The 20,087-nt window shown below is 42.3% G+C and overlaps 1 protein-coding gene across 5 annotated transcripts in view; it reads left to right on the plus strand.

Annotated features, from left to right (window-relative positions):
• The window catches only part of herc2 (HECT and RLD domain containing E3 ubiquitin protein ligase 2), a 143,699-nt gene that overhangs the window by 84,119 nt on the left and 39,493 nt on the right, over positions 1 to 20,087 (plus strand). For 4 of the 5 annotated variants that reach the window (XM_062975356.1, XM_062975352.1, XM_062975353.1 and 1 more), the window contains exons 54-68: positions 3,032 to 3,137; positions 3,258 to 3,349; positions 3,711 to 3,886; positions 4,593 to 4,704; positions 6,107 to 6,188; positions 6,298 to 6,441; positions 7,096 to 7,186; positions 7,691 to 7,874; positions 8,417 to 8,498; positions 8,578 to 8,749; positions 14,940 to 15,084; positions 16,805 to 17,030; positions 17,825 to 17,996; positions 19,084 to 19,270; positions 19,822 to 19,962. In XM_062975356.1, the coding sequence (XP_062831426.1) occupies positions 3,032 to 3,137; positions 3,258 to 3,349; positions 3,711 to 3,886; positions 4,593 to 4,704; positions 6,107 to 6,188; positions 6,298 to 6,441; positions 7,096 to 7,186; positions 7,691 to 7,874; positions 8,417 to 8,498; positions 8,578 to 8,749; positions 14,940 to 15,084; positions 16,805 to 17,030; positions 17,825 to 17,996; positions 19,084 to 19,270; positions 19,822 to 19,962 (2,112 nt within the window). The remainder of the gene's footprint in view (positions 1 to 3,031; positions 3,138 to 3,257; positions 3,350 to 3,710; positions 3,887 to 4,592; positions 4,705 to 6,106; positions 6,189 to 6,297; positions 6,442 to 7,095; positions 7,187 to 7,690; positions 7,875 to 8,416; positions 8,499 to 8,577; positions 8,750 to 14,939; positions 15,085 to 16,804; positions 17,031 to 17,824; positions 17,997 to 19,083; positions 19,271 to 19,821; positions 19,963 to 20,087) is intronic. The other variant, XM_003218784.4, reaches the window with a different exon arrangement.

The following is a 20,087-nucleotide window of genomic DNA, read 5'->3' on the forward strand; positions in this document are numbered from 1 at the left end:
ATTTCTTTTTGCTTTAAATATGAATATAATAATAGTTTTTAAAAAAGATAGTCATTTTTAAACTATATTTGTAGATTTAGAATTTTAAGAAGTACTTTTATGTTTGCATATAATGTCACTTTCACATTCAGTGGGGTTAGGGGCGCATGGAAAAAATATATGTTTTTTTTTACATGAGAGAACACTTCTCTAGGTGTCTCTAGATCCTCCAACACAATAATAATAATAATAATAATAATAATAATAATAATAATAATAATAATAATAATAACAACTTTATTTTTATGCCCCGCCCCATCTCCCCGAAGGTACTTGGGGCGGCTTACATGGGGCCTTGCCCGATAAAACAATCAAATATCAAAACACAGCAATAAAACAATTATCCAATAAAAACATCAATTACAGTAAAAACAATTGTTAAAATCGACATAAAATATACAATATTAACACAGGAGACTAATTCATTGAACCCAGGCAAAGTGCAGAATGTGCCGAAATGGGGAAGGTAATTTCACAGTAGAAATGGACAAAATGCAATATAACATTGGCAACACCTTGAGAATGGGGCTATTATAAAATGGGCAGATAGATCAGTCCGACAACAAATTAAGTGTGAAAGGCCTTTTGAAAGAGCCAGGTTTTTAAGTTCCTACGGAAGGAGAGGAGGGTAGGGGCCTGCCTGATCTCTCTAGGGAGCGAGTTCCAAAGCCGGGGGGGCCACGACGGAGAAGGCCCTCTCTCTCGTCCCCACCAACCGTGACTGCGAGGGTGGTGGGAGCGAGAGGAGGGCCTCCCCCGATGAGCGAAGAGAACGTGTGGGTTCATAGGGGGAGATGCGGTCTCTAAGGTAGGTGGGTCCCAAACCGTTTAGGGCTTTGTAGGTGATAACCTGCACCTTGAATTGGGCCCGGAAAATAAACGGCAGCCAGTGAAGCTTCTTAAACAGAGGCGTAGAACGCGCCCTGTAATTCGCTCCAGTTAGAAGCCTGGCTGCCGAACGCTGTACTAGTTGTAATTTCCGGTCCGTCTTCAAAGGCAGCCCCACGTAGAGCGCATTGCAATAGTCCAGTCTAGAGGTAACTAAGGCATGGACCACCATGGTCAGATCAGACTTCTCGAGGTATGGTCGCAGCTGGCGCACAAGTTTTAATTGTGCAAAGGCCCTCCCGGCCACGGCCGACACCTGAGCCTCAAGCGTTAGCCCCGAATCCAGAAGGACCCCCAAGCTGCGGACCTGCGCCTTCAGGGGGAGTGCGACCCCGTCAAGCACAGGTTGCCACCCAATACCCCGATCAGACGTACGACTGACCTGGAGGACCTCTGTCTTGTCGGGATTAAGTCTCAGTTTGTTCACCCTCATCCAGGCCAACACAGCTGCCAGACACTGGTCCAGAATCCGAGGGGCTTCCTTGGATTTAGGTGGAAAAGAGTAGTAGAGTTGGGTGTCATCCGCGTAGAGATGGCACCGCACTCCAAAACTCCGGATGACCTCTCCCAGCGGTTTCATATAGATGTTAAAAAGCATGGGGGACAAAATAGAACCTTGCGGGACCCCACAGGTCAATGGCCAGGGGTCCGAGCAGGTGTCCCCCATCTTCACCAACTGGGAGCGACCCTCCAGAAAGGACTGGAGCCACTGCAGTGCAGTACCCCCAAGGCCCATCCCAGAGAGCCGCCCCAGAAGGTTACCATGGTCGATGGTATCGAAAGCCACTGAGATGTCCAAGAGAACCAGCAGGGTCACACTCCCCCTGTCCAGCTCCCTGTGGAGGTCATCCACCAAGGCGACCAAAGCCGTCTCAGTACTGAACCCAGGCCTGAAGCCAGACTGCGATTGGTCCAGAAAATTCGTATCTTCCAAGAATCCCTGGAGCTGAGAGGCAACCACCCGCTCCAAGACCTTGCCCAAGAATGGTAGGTTAGAGATTGGCCTGTAGTTACAAGGATTGGTCGGATCCAATGAGGCCTTCTTCAAAATTGGCCTTACCACGGCTTGTTTTAGGCTAGATGGAAATTTGCCCTGCCCCAAGGAGGCATTAATTATTGCCACAAACCAATCAACTAACCCACCACTGGCCTGTTTTAAAAGCGAAGATGGGCAGGGATCAAGGGCACAGGTAGTCGCCCTCACTGCTCCAAGAATCTTGTCCACATCATCAGGTTGCACAAACTTGAAACGAATCCCACAAGATCGAACAGACAGATGCCTCGGTTACCTCACCTGGCAATGCTTCAAGACTGGCGTCCAAGTCGGAACGAATCTGAGCGACTTTGTCTGCAAAATGGTGAGCGAACTCGCTACACCAAGTTGCCGAGAAGTCAGGTGCCCCCCCACCCTGAGAAGGGTGGAGGAGCTCCCCAACAACTCGGAACAACTCAGAAGATCTATTTGTTGCAGACGCGATGCGGGCAGTCGTGAAAACCTTCCTGGCTGCCCGCAACACCGCGGAATAAGGCCTAATAGCGGCTTTATACCGTGCTCGGTCAGAAACGCCACAAGTTCTCCGCCAGCGACACTCTAGTCTCCTTCTCCCATGTTTCATCTCTGCCAGCTCCCCGGTGAACCAGGGAGCCGGGGCAACTCCACGTAGCGAGAGGGGACGTTCGGGAGCGATCATGTCAATAGCCATGGACAACTCGGTGTTGTAACGAGCGACCAAGGCATCGACAGGATCGTCAGCCTCCATGGCAGACAGAACCCCAAGAGATGTCAGGAATCCCTCAGGATCCATAAGTCTCCTGGGGCGGACCATCTTAATGGTCGTCATGGCAGCCATGAATTCCTGAGTTGCACCTGTTAAGGTGGCCTCAGCATGGATGTGGCCAACAAACAACTCTGTGGCCAACTTTTTTCAGGCTTACAGAGGTGCAACTGGAGGACCATAAGATTCCTAGAGAGGCTATTTTTAATCAAAGCTGCAAATAATCAAATCAGCAAAAGATAAACCTGCAAATGTGGAGGACCTGCTGTAATTGGAATAGTATTTTTCCTGAAGATTCTAGGTAACTGAATGCAATCAATATTTTCCAGCACTGGATCCGTTTGGAGATTTGCCCTGATGTCCTAGTGCACAGACTGAAAATGATTGTGGATCCTGCGGACAGCAGCTACATGCCCTCCTTGGTTGTAGTTTCAGGTATGGTATTCAAGTGTTAGGTTTTGGAAGAACCAGATCCATTATTGACCAAATACTTGTTTTGTGTATTCACATAGGCATTGATATAAAACCTCTGTCAAATATGGATCTGTTTTATAGGTGGAAGTTCTTTAAACAACCTCATTGAGCTGAGGACAATCACTATTAATCCTACAGACACTACAGTTCTTCTTCTTGGTGACTGCATAGAGGTCGGTATAAGCTACTTCTAAGGAAGACTTTTGAGGAATGTTCTATATTGTTCCTGTGGATGCCTGTTAGAGTATAGGAGAATAGTAACTTGTTTGCTGCTCCTCTGTGCTCTTAATTGACCAGGGAATGCCCAGGCTCAGGGAGGTTACAGCTGAGAAGAACGTTGATTTGGTGGAGGGTTTGGCCGGAAGACGATTATAGCTATGTCTTCTAGTCTTTATTTCTTTAAGTTGGCAAAAATATATGCCTTAGCAATTGAACAAAAGAGTCAGTTTCCAAGCTTTTTGCATGTTGCTTTTATTGTTGAGATTGAATGTATTAATAACTGGGCTATAGAATTGTAATAATTTTTACTTTTAGTATCACAGATATATTGAGGTTGCTATAAAACAGTGCAGGAGCTCTGGCATCGATTGCAAAATACATGGTCTCAGTATATTGGGGCGTATCCGGGCAGAGGATGAAGACTTAGCTGCAGTCCCTTTTCTTGCTTCTGATAATGAAGAAGAAGATGATGATAAAGCTAATACTGGGAGGTATGGCATATTGCAACAAGAAATCTTTAAAAATATTGCTTGTGTTGGTAACTACAATATGCCGTTATATGCTATAAAAACTCACTATGAACTGAAAATTTGAAATGTTTTATACTACACAAAGGTTAAGCATGTTTTCATAAAAGTATCTTATAGTCTAATTCCAGTAGTGTCTGCAGCTCACTGGAGCAGTGAAGTTAAAAGTGAAAGGGAAATGTGGATGAAGAGTATGGTCTTGCATGCATCAAGAAAACATGGAATGGGGAGAAGAACTTTTTAGCTCTCTTATTTTAAGGATTCCTCCCAAAAGTATGGGGCATAGAATGTTTTTCTTTAAAACAACAAGTGCTTGGAATGACAAATTGGTGTCAGGAATCTGGTCTTACAATTTAAACAGAGCACAGCTATGTTTAACTTTATGGTATCTATATATTTTGCCTATTGCCTTTTATGGTTTATATGAAACAATAAGAAAAATCCTAGATTGAATTCTTGTATCTTTGGAAGCCCTCTTAGTGTTCTTTTGGACTCTCAAACAGAGGATTCTTAGAGTGCATTATGGTGAATTGCAATTTTGTTTTCATACTATTAATCCCCCCCCCCCCCCCCGCCTATGACTTGTGGAAGACAAAGTTGAGGTAAACAGGCAGAAAATGTGATTCAATAGGAAGGTTTTTAAACTGATAGGCCTTTTTTTCTTACATAGTCTTGTTAGAAAGAAGACTTCTGGCCTGGAATCAGTGGCTACAATAAGGACCAAAGTTTTTGTTTGGGGCCTGAATGATAAAGACCAACTGGGAGGACTGAAAGGGTCAAAGGTACCGGATGTTTAAAATTTATAAAATGAATTAAACAGTCTGCTTCCTGACTTTACTATTTGAAACAGGCAGTAGTGGTGTGGGTTTGCTGGTGAAAATGAGAAAAATAGTGAATACAGCAGTAGGTCTGTCTTATCCTTGTGGATCTGATCATCTGAATTGAGTCTCTGGATTGCCGAAACATTTGCATTTCAACAGCAGCAGAACAGGAAAGATGTAGTCCACATTTAGCAGCTTGGTTCTTTGCTGAAGTCGGAATCAAGCAAGAGAAAAATCTTAAAGAAATGTGAAGCACTTGGACAAACACAGATATTGTCTGGGTTGTTGTGTGTTTTTCAGGCTGTGTGGCCATGTCCTGGAACATGGCCACACAGCCCGAAAAACACAACAACCCTGTGATTCCGGCCATGAAAGCCTTCAACAACACATAGATCATGTCTTTTTGCATTTATAGTCAGCAAGAATGGAACTTGAGATATAAATACTGTTTTATTGACATCTTATTAGTGCAGCACTTAGGCAATGGCTATCTTGAAATGGTGGCTGCATCTCCAAATCTTGTCAATATTAGAGAAGTCAACTTTCTTTTATTTAGAGCTGGATATGAATAGAGCTGTCAATGAGATACTCAACATTTATAAAGAAAACTTTGATAAGAGTACTCAAGCAATTGCCAATCTCAACTGGAGTAGATACATTGACTCAGTGGGATTTACAGAAGTGTTGGCTTGCCATGCAGTGGTTCATTAAATTAGCTCTGGTTGGGACTAGCAATTGGTTTTAGGCCATTACATTTTTTCATTTAACAGCACATCCTTGTACCATATGACTGAATGTTTTTGAAATCTTACTAAGTTTCAAAATCAGTTTACTCTATGTCCTTGGGGACTGCTGAAGGAGAAGTATCAGCCATGTGTCCGACACTTGGATATGCTGACTTATTTGGTCTATGATTAACTCCTGACCAGTATAGTGAGCTCTGGATTTTATTAGAAAAGGAGGTGGTGGATTTGTGGTTGGGGAGCCAGTTATCCTCATTTGATGCTATATTGTTCATATTCTTTTTATAATTTTTATTTCTCAGTTTTTATTTATTTATTTATTTCATAAATAAAATTTCTCAGCTTAGAAATGATTTTTTAAAAATATCATAACATTAGTAAACATATCAGATATATTAAAGAGGGCAGTAAATCATAAAAGTGAAATGAATTTTTAGGTATTGAATGAGAGTGGAAAATTAAATAGAAAGCAAACAAGCACATTTTGAAGTCTATTCAGATTTTCTTTCAAATAATATCAAAAGTAAAGTTTTTAATCAAAACATTCATTTTCAAGAAATCAGCCTATAAACTAATTTTTTGATCTAATAACTATATTTTGTTTTATTTGCCATGTGCAGATAAAAGTCCCTTCATTTTCTGAGACCCTCTCTGCCTTAAATGTGGTGCAGGTAGCTGGTGGCTCTAAAAGTCTTTTTGCAGGTGAGGAAACTCTTAATTGTGTTAACTTTCCTTTGTGTAAGGCACTGCATGTATTGTAAAAAGTTTGTCTTTCTCAAAATTTGAATTGTACATATCTTCTCTGTCTTAGTGACTGTAGAAGGCAAAGTCTATGCTTGTGGAGAGGCCACTAATGGAAGACTGGGATTAGGTCTATCAAGTGGAACGGTTCCTATTCCCCGGCAGATTACGGCTCTCAGTAATTATGTAGTCAAGAAAGTTGCTGTTCACTCAGGTATCGGTTCTATCTTTCTTTGGGAATAAATAAGCATGGCATATTACCTCCTCATTTCTCATCCTCTGTGCGTTAATCTTTTAAAATCAGTTAAAAAACAGTTTAAAGTCAGTTACATGTTTGTGTTTTAGGATTGTGTTTTTTCTCCATAATATTCTGAATGGAGAAATATGTATGTGAAGATGGAGTGCCACATCTATTCTAGAATACAGATATGAATGGTCGTTAATAAAGATTTAATTTTGAATGTTGACTTCTGTCATTATGGGAGTGTCATATAAAATAGAAATACAATGTACTGGTGTCCTGGTCTGGTTGGATTTTGCCATTTTTTCTTAACAGGTATAATTTTCCTGTTTTGTATTGGGTAGAACTGAGACTTGGAAACAGGTGGCAAGATTCTGTTTTGATATGAAGAAAAACAAAAGTGCAGTGCGTTTCTCAATCAGGCTCAAGTTGATTCCCTGATTTGAAGCTAAGTCTGAATATTAAAGAGAATTTAGTACATTGATTTGCCATGGATGGGAGTGAGGAAACTTAAAATTGCTGGTATAGCTATTCTCTGAAGATTCTTACTGCTGTTCAGTATTTTTTTTGTTTTGTTCTTACTTTGATGTTAACTTGACCACTTTCTCATATTCCTATCCATTCCAGGTGGACGCCATGCTATGGCTTTAACTGTTGATGGCAAGGTATTCTCTTGGGGTGAAGGAGATGATGGAAAGCTTGGACATTTCAGTAGAATGTAAGCGTTTTATGTTTGGTAACCTCTTAGGCTTGCTGAATTATTTACCACATCATTTTTAGCTAGCTAGCTATATTTGTTCAGTGAAGGGATTCGTAAAAAGTAGACAGTTGAGTTGAAATACTTAGTGTGATATGGAAGTAATAGTGGATGCTATTATTGTAATTTAGGTAATTTAGATACTTTGTCATTGTAATGCATGGCATATCTGTCTTCTGCTTTTTTCCCTCGGGGTATTTCACCACTCTTTAAATAACCTTCTGTTTTAAAAAAGAAGAACCAAAATGTGTGCAATAGATTGCTTATATTTTTTTTAATATATAATACCTTTATATAAATTGTATTATATGAAAAAGAATAGCACATAATCATATATTTTGACAAATGATATATTTGTGTGAAGCTCAGAGGAGTGGATCGATTACAAATCAGATAAAGGATAATATCTTCAAATAAACTGAGTAAACAGAAATACTTCATATGTGTTTTATGTTCTGTTTACAGGAACTGTGATAAACCAAGGCTGATAGAAGCACTGAAAACAAAACGTATTCGTGACATTGCCTGTGGTAGTTCTCATAGTGCTGCCATCACCTCCAGTGGGGAATTATATTCATGGGGCCTTGGTGAATATGGTCGGCTTGGACATGGAGACAATACTACACAACTTAAACCAAAGATGGTAAAGGTCGTATGATGTTTTCCTAGTTTCCCATATTAAGACATACACTTGCCGATGTATGAAAACCAGCTGAAATGCCCTCATGCAATATGTAGTGCTGGTTTTGTGTGTGTAACATCTCCTTATGCTTGTAATGGATGAAATGTTAAGCTTTCAGTGTAAGTTGGGACTGTCTGAGGAAGTGTGTAAAGAGTAAGCTTCCATGTAAACTTTTACTGCTCTTGATTTGATCAGGAGACGACCCAAGGTGTTGCTTTTTTCAGAAGACAGATGCCTAGATTGAGCAAGATTTTGGATGGCCCTTTGTTTCACTTTGTTTTCCTGAGTCCACCTTGCACAAACCCAGAAGTGTCCATTTAACTTTCCCCAACTGTTTGGCTTCTTTTGAAATCTGGTGTAAGAGTGTATGCATCTTTTGTGAGACATACACAAAAGACTTATAACAAATTCACTTTCTAATCAAAACTGGTTAGGGAGTAAGTTTGTCGCTAAAATGGGCAATGATTTCAGATGGATGCATTTCAAGCCCTATGTTTTCTGTGTTGTAGGTTAAAGTGCTTCTTGGTCATCGAGTGATTCAGGTGGCTTGTGGGAGCAGAGATGCTCAAACCTTGGCACTGACAGATGAGGGTAAAAAGTCTTTCATTAGTGCACTTTAAATATTGCATTACCTTTGCAATCTCTAATGCCGAGTTTCTTTTTCTATTAGGGCTAGTATTTTCCTGGGGAGATGGAGATTTTGGAAAACTGGGCCGAGGAGGAAGTGAAGGATGCAACATTCCTCAGAACATTGAAAGGCTGAATGGCCAAGGAGTCTGCCAAATTGAGTGCGGAGCTCAGTTCTCTTTGGCTCTTACCAAGTCTGGGGTGGTGTGGACATGGTATGTCATGTTTAACAAATTGCAAGCATTTGTTAGAATCAGTGAAATCGATGCAATATGATGTGTTGTATAAGACTAATTTATTATAATTGCAACCATCAAAGGCGAGAAATAATGGCAGCTGATCAATGAACACTTTCAGAGCAAAATTAAAGAGCAAGGTCAATTAAGTTGCACAGCCTTCATTGATTTTCTTTGTTTTTTTTCCAAAAATCCCAAGCTAGGATAAATTAATAATGTTCTTATCACTGAACTTTTTTTGTCCCACTTTGAAACTACTCCCAACTCTTACAGATGAATGATTGAATTTGCTCCTCAGTGATGTAAGAGCCAACAGCTTAGACAACTTTAAAAAGGGGTTAGATTAGTTGATAGAAGATAAGGCTATTAGTGGTTCCTAATTATAATGGTGGTGTGTTACCTCCAGTATTAAGGAGCAATATGATGCATTCCCATTTGATGTAAACATGTGCAGAAGCTTCTGTTGCCATTGTGCTCTGCTTATAGGAGTCCCAAAAGGTATTGGTTGGCCATTTTAGAGTCAGTAGGCTGGAGTAGGTGGATCTTTATAGTCTTTTCCAACATGGCTCTTTTTATGTTCCAAGGCTTTCTTTATAATACCAGTACATATGGTCTATATTGGAAAAGTCCACATAATAATTAAATAATGTTATTTTGTTAGATCTGCTTGACAAAAAAGAAAAGAAAAAAGTAAATCTAGGTGCATGTTTATTTCAGTGAATGGGCTGAGAATAAGGGCTCTGGGGTCAAAATAATCCTCTTGAGCAAAGCTGCTTCAACTCTTTCCCCTTCAATTGCAAAAATTGCCTTTCCTTTTAAACACATGAGAAATTGAGAGTACAGTAGAGTCTCATTTATCCAACCTTCGCTTATCCAATGTTCTGGATTATCCAACACAGTCTGCCTCCTGACCGTTTCCACAGCTGTTTCTCTAGGTAGTAAGAACTGAACTTTTTATGGATTTAACTTCTGACAATGTTGTTACTGTAAGTTCATTTTATGCAATTCTATCTTTATTTGTAATCAATTTTTAATAGTCAATGTTTTGCAGTCAATGTTTTCAATACATTGTGATGTTTTGGTGCTAAATTCGTAAATACAGTAATTCTTCTTACGTGTTGTCTGTGAAATGCACACATATGGGTTACCCCAGTGCGCCTGCGCAGAGTTCGGAACCTTCTGGAAGTTTAAAAGTGAAACAAATCAGCGGGAGCCCCGCCCACTCTCCCCATGTAGTATATGTAGACGTGGGCGGGGCTACGCCCCAGTTCTTCTTTCCGCGCGACAGCAGACAGTAGGAACCTTTTGTACTCCTCTCTTTTGGATTTGCAACGGTTTTTGACTCTGGACTGGCCTTGACTTGCTGCCCTCTCCTGCCCCACTTTCTGGACTGGACTTTGACCACGAATCAGGCAATGTCTACTTTATTCTTTAAAAAATGCAGCTCATGCGGAGCTAAGCTGCCTGACTCAGACAGGCACAACATGTGCCTTTTGTGCTTGGGGGGAAGGGCACGTTCCCCAAACCTGCCCAATTTGCCAATCTTTCACCCCCCAAGCACGCAGAAACAGAGAGGCCCGCCTTAAGGCCGTCCTCTATGAGCAAGCCCTGGCGCCAGAAGAAACACGCGCCCAAAAACGGCCCTGCCCAGAGGCCTCCCCTCCTCCTCTCCTAACTGAGGCCTTAAACTCCCTCCCAGCCAGGGAAGAGAGTGCTGCCGAGGATTACCTGGTGCCTGAAGCGCCACGCAAAAAAGCCAAATCCTCCAGGACCAGGGAGGCCAAACAGAAAGAAGGCTCAAAAAAGCAAAAAAAAAGGGAGGCAACTCACTGGCGAAAAGCCCTTGAGTCCCCCGCTGCAAAACCGGGCTGGAGAAAACATGCCTCGGGACCGAGGCTCTCCGAACCCGCCCTCTCCGCAGGAGACTCCTCCCCACTTGTCTCCAGTTAACTCTTTGCAGCCTCTCGCTGAAGCAAGCAGCGAAGCTGCCCCTGATGGCCAAATTGCAGAGCCCTTCCCCACTCAGGGACGGCCTTATCCTCCTCCCCGCTCAACCCCAGACAGGCAAAGCCTCCAGGAGGAGGGGCGAGGCCGCACCATGAGGGCTCCTCAGTACCGTGGGCGCTCCCCCTCCCTCGAATCCAGGGCCTCAGGCTCTAGGAGCCCATCCAGGGCATCCTCCTACTCCAGGTCTTTTTCCCCTGGCCGCAACCGCCCTTATTATGCTGATTTCTTTTATCCCTATCCCCCTCCACCCCCCTTCCCCTATGGGGCTCCTTGTTACTATGATTTTTACCCAAACCGAGGCCAACTTCCTCCTCCAGTGCCCAGGCAGCCTCCTTCTGCTTCAGCCTCCCGACCAGAGGCCACAATACAGGCACTGCCTCCCACTCAAGGACCTTCCAGCTCCTCCCAGGCAGCTGAACCAAATCTGCCTGAGCAAGGAAGGGAGCTAGCTCACATCCAATCAACTCCCATCCCTGACACACTGCAAGACAGGGATCTAAATGCATCTGAAGGAGACACCCCTTCATTGGCACCCCCTCAAACTGAAACAGATCAAGACCCTCAACAGGCAGAGGATTTTAGAAACTTTTCAGCTCTCCTCATTAGACTCTCAAAAGCCCTTAACCTACCCACCCCCAAACCAGCTAATGTTGTGGAAGATCCCTGTTTTTCCTCCTCAGAACAACAAACCCCAATATCCACAGCCCTCCCAACCCTTCCATACTTACTACAAGTTATCAAAACTGTGGGGATAGCCCCATCATTAGTACCAGCTACTCCAAAACGAGCTGAAAACCTTTATAGGGTTGATCTCGCTACAGCCTCTTGGCTTGCAAAAATGCCTAAGGCCAATTCAGTTGTTACAGACGCCCAACCTAAACCAACTCAAAGGGCACAGCTTACACCCTCAGACAGAGAGGGTAAGAAACTTGATGTAATGGCCAAAAAGTTCTATACCTCAGCCTGCCTCTTCGCCCGTATGGCTCACTATGGAGTATACATGAGTATATACCAAAAATTTCTCTGGACTAAAATGGAATCCTTCCTCGATTCTCTTTCCACTCATCAACAAACCCTTGCCAAAGCTTTTCAACAAGAAGCATTATCTCTCACGGCCTTTCAAAAGGACCTAGCAAAGAATACTGCCGACGCATCGGGAAAACTCCTTGCAAGTGCAGTGGCCCTACGAAGACATGCATGGCTCCGAGCCGCCATCTTGTCTCCTTCCGCTCGCTCCCTTATTGAAGACTTACCAATGGATGAAGCGGGACTTTTCAACCCGGAAACAGACTCCCAGCTCGAACATTCTCATAAAATGAAACAAACCATCACCAAGTATGGACAACATCAATACCAACCCTACCCCTCCCAGCATCGGCGATGGCCTTATCAACCACAATACTACCGGGGCCGCTACAGTCCCCTGCCCTTTCGAGGAAGACAACGGCAGCAGCCTGCCTCAACAGGCAACCGCGGACCACCCCTCCCCACGAAGGGTCAGTACCGCGGAACAAAACCGGCAGACAATAGGAGACGGCGCTTTTAGCCCCTCTCCCCCTACTACCACTCACTCCTCCCCAGTTCAAACTATGTTTCCCCCCCTTACCACCCACACTTACCTTGATAGACTCTCTCCATACCTTGAACGGTGGCAACAGATCACATCAGATGCCTGGGTGCTAAACATTATAGAGAGTGGCTATGCTATAGAATTCCTTTCCCTGCCACCCGTGGGACACATCTGTGCCACTTCCCCCTCAGACCCCCTCCTTGAAGAAATAAGTTCCTTACTTGACAAAGGGGCAATTTCCCCCATCCCTCCTCACCACGTTTCTTCCTGTTATTTTTCCCGTTACTTCTTAGTAACCAAACGCGGTGGCGGTCTTCGCCCCATCCTAGATTTACGTGGTATTAATCTGTACATCAAACCACGTAAATTCCGCATGGTGACACTCCCCACCATCCTTCCCCTTATCAGGAAGGGATCCTGGCTTGCGTCTATTGATTTGAGGGATGCTTATTTCCATATTTCCATTATGGAAGATCACCGTAGATTTCTCAGCTTTGCAATAGGAGACTCCTGTTACTCATTTAACGTCCTACCCTTTGGCCTTTCCACAGCCCCAAGGGTCTTTACCAAATGCATGTCAGTAGTGGCAGCCCATTTACGCCGACACCACATAACGATTTTTCCGTATCTGGATGATTGGCTTTTATCAGCGGAATCCCGCGATCAATTGCAATCTGATATTCATTTCACTTTATCTTTTTTGCAGACCTTAGGTCTCGTTGTCAACAGAGAAAAATCCCACCTCTCCCCTACCCAGCGTATCACCTTCATTTGCGCCCTTATAGACACGCAGTCCCAAAAGGCCTTCCTACCAGAGGAAAGATTCAGAAACTTAAGAACTATGGTCTCCGAATTGCGCCACTATGGACGAGCGTCCGCCTGGACAATCCAATCCACCTTAGGCCACATGGCCTCAACTACAGTGGTTACACCATACGCTCGCCTCCGCTTCCGAACCTTACAAAACTGGTTCGTCCGGAAATTCGACCCAATCCGAGATCACCAAAACATTGTCCTATCACTTCCTCAGGACGTCCTCAACTCCCTCTCATGGTGGACAAAGAGGTCCAATGTGTGCTCGGGACTTCCGTTTGTTTCTCCTCGCCCCTCAGTCTCACTGACAACTGATACATCAACACTAGGTTAGGGTGTACACTTACAGAACCTAACAGCCCACGGCCGTTGGTCAACACAAGAGCAAAAGCTCCACATCAACGCCTTGGAGCTCCTAGCCGTGGAAAAGGCCCTGAAATCCTTTGCCCACCTTACCAAAAACCAGGTCATCCAACTTGTCACGGACAACACAACAGTGAAAGCCTACATAAACAAACAGGGAGGGACCCGCTCACTCACTCTCCTCTCCATCGCATCACAAATCTGGGAATGGTGCATTTGCAGGAATATTTTTCCCATAGCGATTCACCTGCCGGGAGAGGACAACGTCCTAGCGGACTCCCTGAGCAGAACTCCCCTCATCAACCACGAATGGAAACTCCACTGCAGGGAGTTTCGCTTCATCACGAGACGTTGGGGAGTTCCTCAGGTGGATCTCTTCGCCTTCCAGTCACTTCTCAACGTCTGGCCTCCTGGATCACCTCGGCGATCCGCCTGGCTTACCAACTAGCGGGCAAAGAACCACCATCGCATGTAGCTGCACACTCCACCAGGTCACTGTCAGCCTCCCAAGCCTTCCTCCGGGGTGTATCCCTGCAAGATATCTGCAAGGCAGCTACCTGGTCATCTCCATCGACGTTTGTGTCACACTACAAGCTGGACATCCAGGCGAAGAAGGATGCCGCGTTCGGCAGGGCAGTGTTATTCTCCTGTGTAGCATGACCCACCTCCAAGGTTAGTAGCTTGCTATTCACCCATATCTGTGCATTTCACAGACAACACGTAAGAAGAAGTATAGGTTGCTTACCTGTAACCGTATTTCTTCGAGTGTTGATCTGTGAAATTCACACAGCCCGCCCATCCTCCCCGCTGAGGTCATGCCTCGGTCTCTCAGCTGCTGTCTGCGGCGGAGAACTGAGGCGTAGCCCCGCCCACGGCTACATATACTACGTGGGGAGAGTGGGCGGGGCTCCCGCCGATTTGTTTCACTTTTAAACTTCCAGAAGGTTCCGAACTCTGCGCAGGCGCACTGGGGAAACCCATAAGTGTGAATTTCACAGATCAACACTCGAAGAAATACGGTTACAGGTAAGCAACCTATACTTCCTACATAACACTACCATGTATTTAACTGCTTTTTCTGTTGATTTGTTGTAAAACATGATATTTTGGTGCTTAATTTGTAAAATCATAATGTTATTTGAGGTTTAATAGGCATTTCCTTAATCCCGCCTTATTATCCAACATTTTTGCTATCCAACGTTCTGCCAACGTTTATGTTGGATAAGTGAGATTCTACTGTACTATAGATTTAGAGGGGAAGAGAGAGAAGAGAATTCCGTGAGAATAAAATAAATACATAAGCATACAGACTTCATTCTCCTCATCTGCTGGGGAAAATATTTTTTTAGCTGTTGGTTTCAAATGCTTAGAGCCTGGTAAGATTTCTGAATTCCCAATGTGATATGTTATCTCCAGGGGCAAAGGAGATTACTTCAGGCTAGGACATGGCACTGATGTTCATGTAAGAAAGCCGCAAGTAGTAGAAGGACTGAGAGGGAAGAAGATCATTCATGTGGCTGTAGGTGCCCTCCATTGCTTGGCCGTCACTGACACAGGACAGGTAAGAAAAACTTGCCAGCCCAATGTTTTGTGCAGCAGCATACAAAATCTGTTAGAGGATGACTGGTCCCGAAAGTTAACTATGTATCCAGTAATCACCCTCCCTTGATTCTATAATTTGCTGATAGACCTGTGCAATGTATGTTTTTACCCTGTTTCTCCTTCCGCTCCCCTCCCCCTATTGTGCTTTAGTATCTATCCTCACATTTTAAATGTACTAAACATACCAAGTTTGTTTGTAACTGTGACCTTTATTTCCTGTGCTGGTCTATGATCGAAATAAATGATTTGATTTGATTGATTTCCCAGCCCACTCTGAAGACCATTATTTGATAGTAATTTCTATGGGAAAAAAATAAAATTTACTTCTTACCGCTTGTTCAGAACTGAAGTTCAGACTCCTGGCAATAAATGAGTAAATGCTCAAATGCTGAACAAAATAATGCAATAATTTTGTGAAGCTTTCAAAATCATTACTAGTATTACCATGTTTCCCCAAAAAATAAGACAGCCCCTGAAAATAAGACCTAGTAGAGGTTTTGCTGAATTGCTACATATAAGGCCTCCCCCGAAAGTAAGACCTAGCGGGTCTGTTGTGATGAGCTCCCCCTCGTGGCTGGAAGCTGCAGTACCGTTCTTGCTGTACAATAGTCCAGGAACTGCTGTGGAGATCGTTACAGTCTCGAGACAGTGTGTGGGAGCCAGGTATTTTACAGCCCATATTTTTTGTGGCCCTGTGTGTGAGTCAGGCAACCAGTGTGTCACTTTGATTCTTTAGGGGGTGTCTCTTTTCTGCTAAAGTACAAGAAAAAATAAGACATCCCCTGAAAATAAAACCTAGCACATCTTTGTGAGTCAAAATTAATACAAGACACTGTCTTATTTTCGGGGAAAGAGAGTAGCTATTCTTTTTTTTAGCTTTTTAGACTGCAGTGCCTTAATTTAATCATTTTATTATGTGGATCGCCACTATGTTAAGTGATTTGAATTCTTTTGACTAATGAAAAACTTGTCAGATAATAGTTTTGTTTTTTTTCAATGTTATAATGTTTACTTAATAAATATAGCTTCTGTAAAATTGTGAAGTACCAACCTGTGGTAACAGTGTTAAAAATTCCACAGATGAAATAAAAAGCAGAAAAGCCCAAATAAACCCTTCTGAAATAATCAATGTATGCATTTTTTAAAAGTAAACAACGAAGGAATTTCATGTTGTAAGGGCATTCCAGAGTCAATGTGAAATCTCCCTCTCTCTCACACACACCCTGTAGCTGTTTTTGTTCCTTGTTATATTATTTATACATCTTTGATCAAAATTTGGATTTTGTAATAATTACTAGTCAGTATATGAGTTTTTATTTGTACTGTGTTTTTAAGTGTTATAGAATTGAAGTAAACCAAAGCCTTTTTGGAATTACTGTGTATTATTATTCAGGGAAGCTATGGAGGAGTAATCCTCCAAAATTGGGTTTATCCCCTCATGCCACCTTAGACAGACCCTTGTTTTCCTTCAGTTACATGCATAGGTTTCATACAGAATGAAAAGTATGGAGAGCATATCTGGTTTTAAATCTGCTATTTATACTTCCATCTTAAAAGAGGCAATGTGGTGTAGTGGTTTGAACATCTGAAATTGGAAATAACTTGAAGCCTCTCGCTAACAAATACATGATAGGCTTACTAGAAAAAGTGAAGCAAAGAATTCCTTGCTTTATTGACAGGTTTACGCTTGGGGTGATAATGATCATGGACAGCAAGGCAATGGGACTACTACGGTTAACAGAAAGCCCACTCTGGTCCAGGGTCTAGAAGGCCAGAAAATCACGCGTGTAGCATGTGGATCTTCCCACAGTGTGTCTTGGACGACAATGGATGTAGCTACACCATCAGTGCATGAACCAGTTCTTTTTCAAACAGCAAGAGACCCTTTAGGCGCATCCTATTTAGGTAATATATAGCTAATTTTCCGACAATGCTGTTAAGGCGTTAGAGAGAGAAATTACTCCTATGTGCCGGGCTGCAGTTGGGGGTGGGGGTGGGGGTGGGGCTTGTGCCATTGAGAGAGTTAAATAGTGGCTTAATGGCTCATTACTTCAGCATGTTCCCCTCTGGCCTGAAGCACAAGGAGAGGGGAAATATGCTTAATTTCAGTTGTTATAAAATTTAACAAAGCAGGAGTATATGAGAGTTTAATCATGCTGTGGGGACCATTTATGAGGAATACTACGACTGAAGAAAGAACAAACAAATATTTTATGAGAGTTCTTACTTGTTGTGGGAGCCCGTGGTGGCTCAGCGGGTTAAACCACTGAGCTGCTGAACTTGCTGACTGAAAGGTTGGTGGTTCGAATCTGGGGAGCAGAGTGAGCTCCTGCTGTTAGCCCCAGGTTCTGCCAACCCAGCAGTTCGAAAACATGCAAATGCGAGTAGATCAATAGGTACCACTCCAGCAGGAAGGTAACAGCGCTCCATGCAGTTATGCTGACCACATGACCTTAGAGGTGTCTATAGACAAAGCTTTGGCTTAGAAATGGAGATGAGCACCAACCCCCAGAGTCGGACACGACTAGACTTAATGTCAGGGGAAAACTTTTACCTTAATCTTCTTACTTGTACATCTTTATAATTATATATTGAGCAAATGTTATGAATCAAATTAATCTATGAATGTATTATCCTTGAATTTATATGCACATGCCTCTCTGAGACATGTAATTAAACTACTCTCTTATTTCTTGTAGGTGTCCCATCAGATGCAGATTCTTCTGCTGCTAGTAACAAAATCAATGGTACAAACAGCTCCAAACCTAACCGACCTTCCCTTGCCAAAATCCTTTTGTCACTAGATGGCAACCTTGCCAAACAGCAGGCCTTATCTCATATACTGACCTCACTGCAAATCATGTATGCCAGGTGAGCATGTGGCAAAAGACAGGTGATGGCACACAGTTTCTTTTAGTGTCCATATTGGCCTTGGGCTGTCTCTAGCTTTTTCCAGACCCTGGAAAATATAATTGAACAATAACTTCTGGAGCCAAAATAGAGTTCTGGAAATTGCAATAAAAACAAAACAAAACTTTTTACCATTCTAAATTTTCTGTTGCCTAATAGAGTTTCTGAAGAAAATCTATATACCAATAAAGTAATGCAAATGAAACAACTGTAATTGGCTAGGAAATCTGTTGGTTAACTTTGAGTGGATATGCTCTATGTTTGTGAGAATACATGAGAGAGAGTTCCATCATCAAATATGTGTAATATGTGCATTAGAGACTACAGTTGCTTCCAATAGCATATCTTTTCTACTTGACGTTATGTCTGCTTAATAATAGGCCAGATTTTTAATCACATTCTTGGAAGTATGTGCAGTTCTTAGATAAAGCAAACCGATTGCTTGCTTTGGGAGAAAAGCATGCATATATATATATATATATATATATATACACATACACATACACATACACACACACACACACATACACACACACACACACACATACATATATGTGTGTGTGTGGGTGTGTGTGTGTATATATGTATATATGTATATAAAATAATAAATAAAAAGTATGTTAATGCATTTTATAGGTTGACATTCTTCTTGCCTTTAGATCCTATGTGTTGATCCTTCTCACTTTTTAAAAAAGAGATGGACAACATTCCTCTGTAGTTTTATCAATGGGTAATGTGTGGTTTAGGGTGACTCTTAGGGCTAGCACTATGAACTGTGGTAATTCCATACAATTTTCATAAAATGGGAAATCGTGTATGTAGCTGAAAAAAATGTGGGCCCTTGGTATCCTCTGTTTCCAGAATCACTATTAACCCCACTCACCCTGAATACTCAGATCTATGGATGCTCAAGTCCCATTATATACACTGACATAGTAAAATTGTGTCTCTTGTGTAAAATGGAAAAATCAAGGTTTTGGAATTTTGTTTGAATATTTTCAAGCTGTGTATGGTTGATTGTATAGTGAATATGTTTATTTTGATTTAGGGATGCTGTGGTTGGAGCACTAATGCCTGCAAGTATGATTGCACCTGTGGAGTGTTTATCTTCATCCCCTGCACCTCCTCCAGACCTTGTTTCCACGGGCAGCGCTTCAAATGGAGACGAGAGTATGCTGGCTGTAGATGTAGAGGAGCGACTGAGCCCAACCCCTTGGCAAGACAGGAGGGTAGAGGTAAATATTTTTTTTCAAATGAAAACATGAACATCATACGTGGATAAGGTGGACAGAACTATTGCTTTATTCCTGCAAAATGGTACTGTTTAATTTGCCTGTATTTCATTGATGTAACATTCCAGTATAAAATATTCTATGTAGGCAAGTTCTTAGTTTCATTTAAAAATAATTATGTGTGGAGCTTGCAACACATAGGATAAAATAAGATTCCAAACGTTTTTAGATATTGTATTGTTCCAACGAAATAGACATTTTAAGGTTTCAGAATCTTATTTTGATATGGCAAACTCTGTTTGCCTTATAGTAAGATTCCCCCGAAAAAAGGATTAAGACAAAAATAAAAAAAATTGGCAAGTCAGGAATGCACTTGTGATTTATATGTGATTTTGAACCTGTTTTTGGTAATGATCGTTTATTTTTTGGGAGCATTGAAAACATTTTAGTCCTGAAGTATCTTCTATAAGCTATGATGTTTTGTCTGTGCAAAATTTTGTTGTATCTGATTTAACGGCCTCTGTTTATTATTGCCATGCGGTTCTTTTGACTAGGTGGCTTCTTCAGAAGATTCTGTAACTCCCTCTGCTGTGACTCCTTCGTCCACAGCAGCCTCGTCTCGTCCTTTCATTCCTGTCACTGATGACCCTGGAGCAGCCAGTATAATAGCAGAGACAATGACTAAAACCAAAGAGGTATTGCTTCTATTTTTCATTAGATATACTTACTGTGTATATTCAGAAGCAACTAAATGTTGACAGCAGTTGATAGATTTGGGTTGTAGAGTGGTCAGATAGTGTAGAACCTCCTCCATTGTGGT

The sequence above is a fragment of the Anolis carolinensis genome, chromosome 3 (assembly GCF_035594765.1).
Source record: "Anolis carolinensis isolate JA03-04 chromosome 3, rAnoCar3.1.pri, whole genome shotgun sequence".
In the NCBI taxonomy this organism is placed as follows: domain Eukaryota; kingdom Metazoa; phylum Chordata; class Lepidosauria; order Squamata; family Dactyloidae; genus Anolis; species Anolis carolinensis.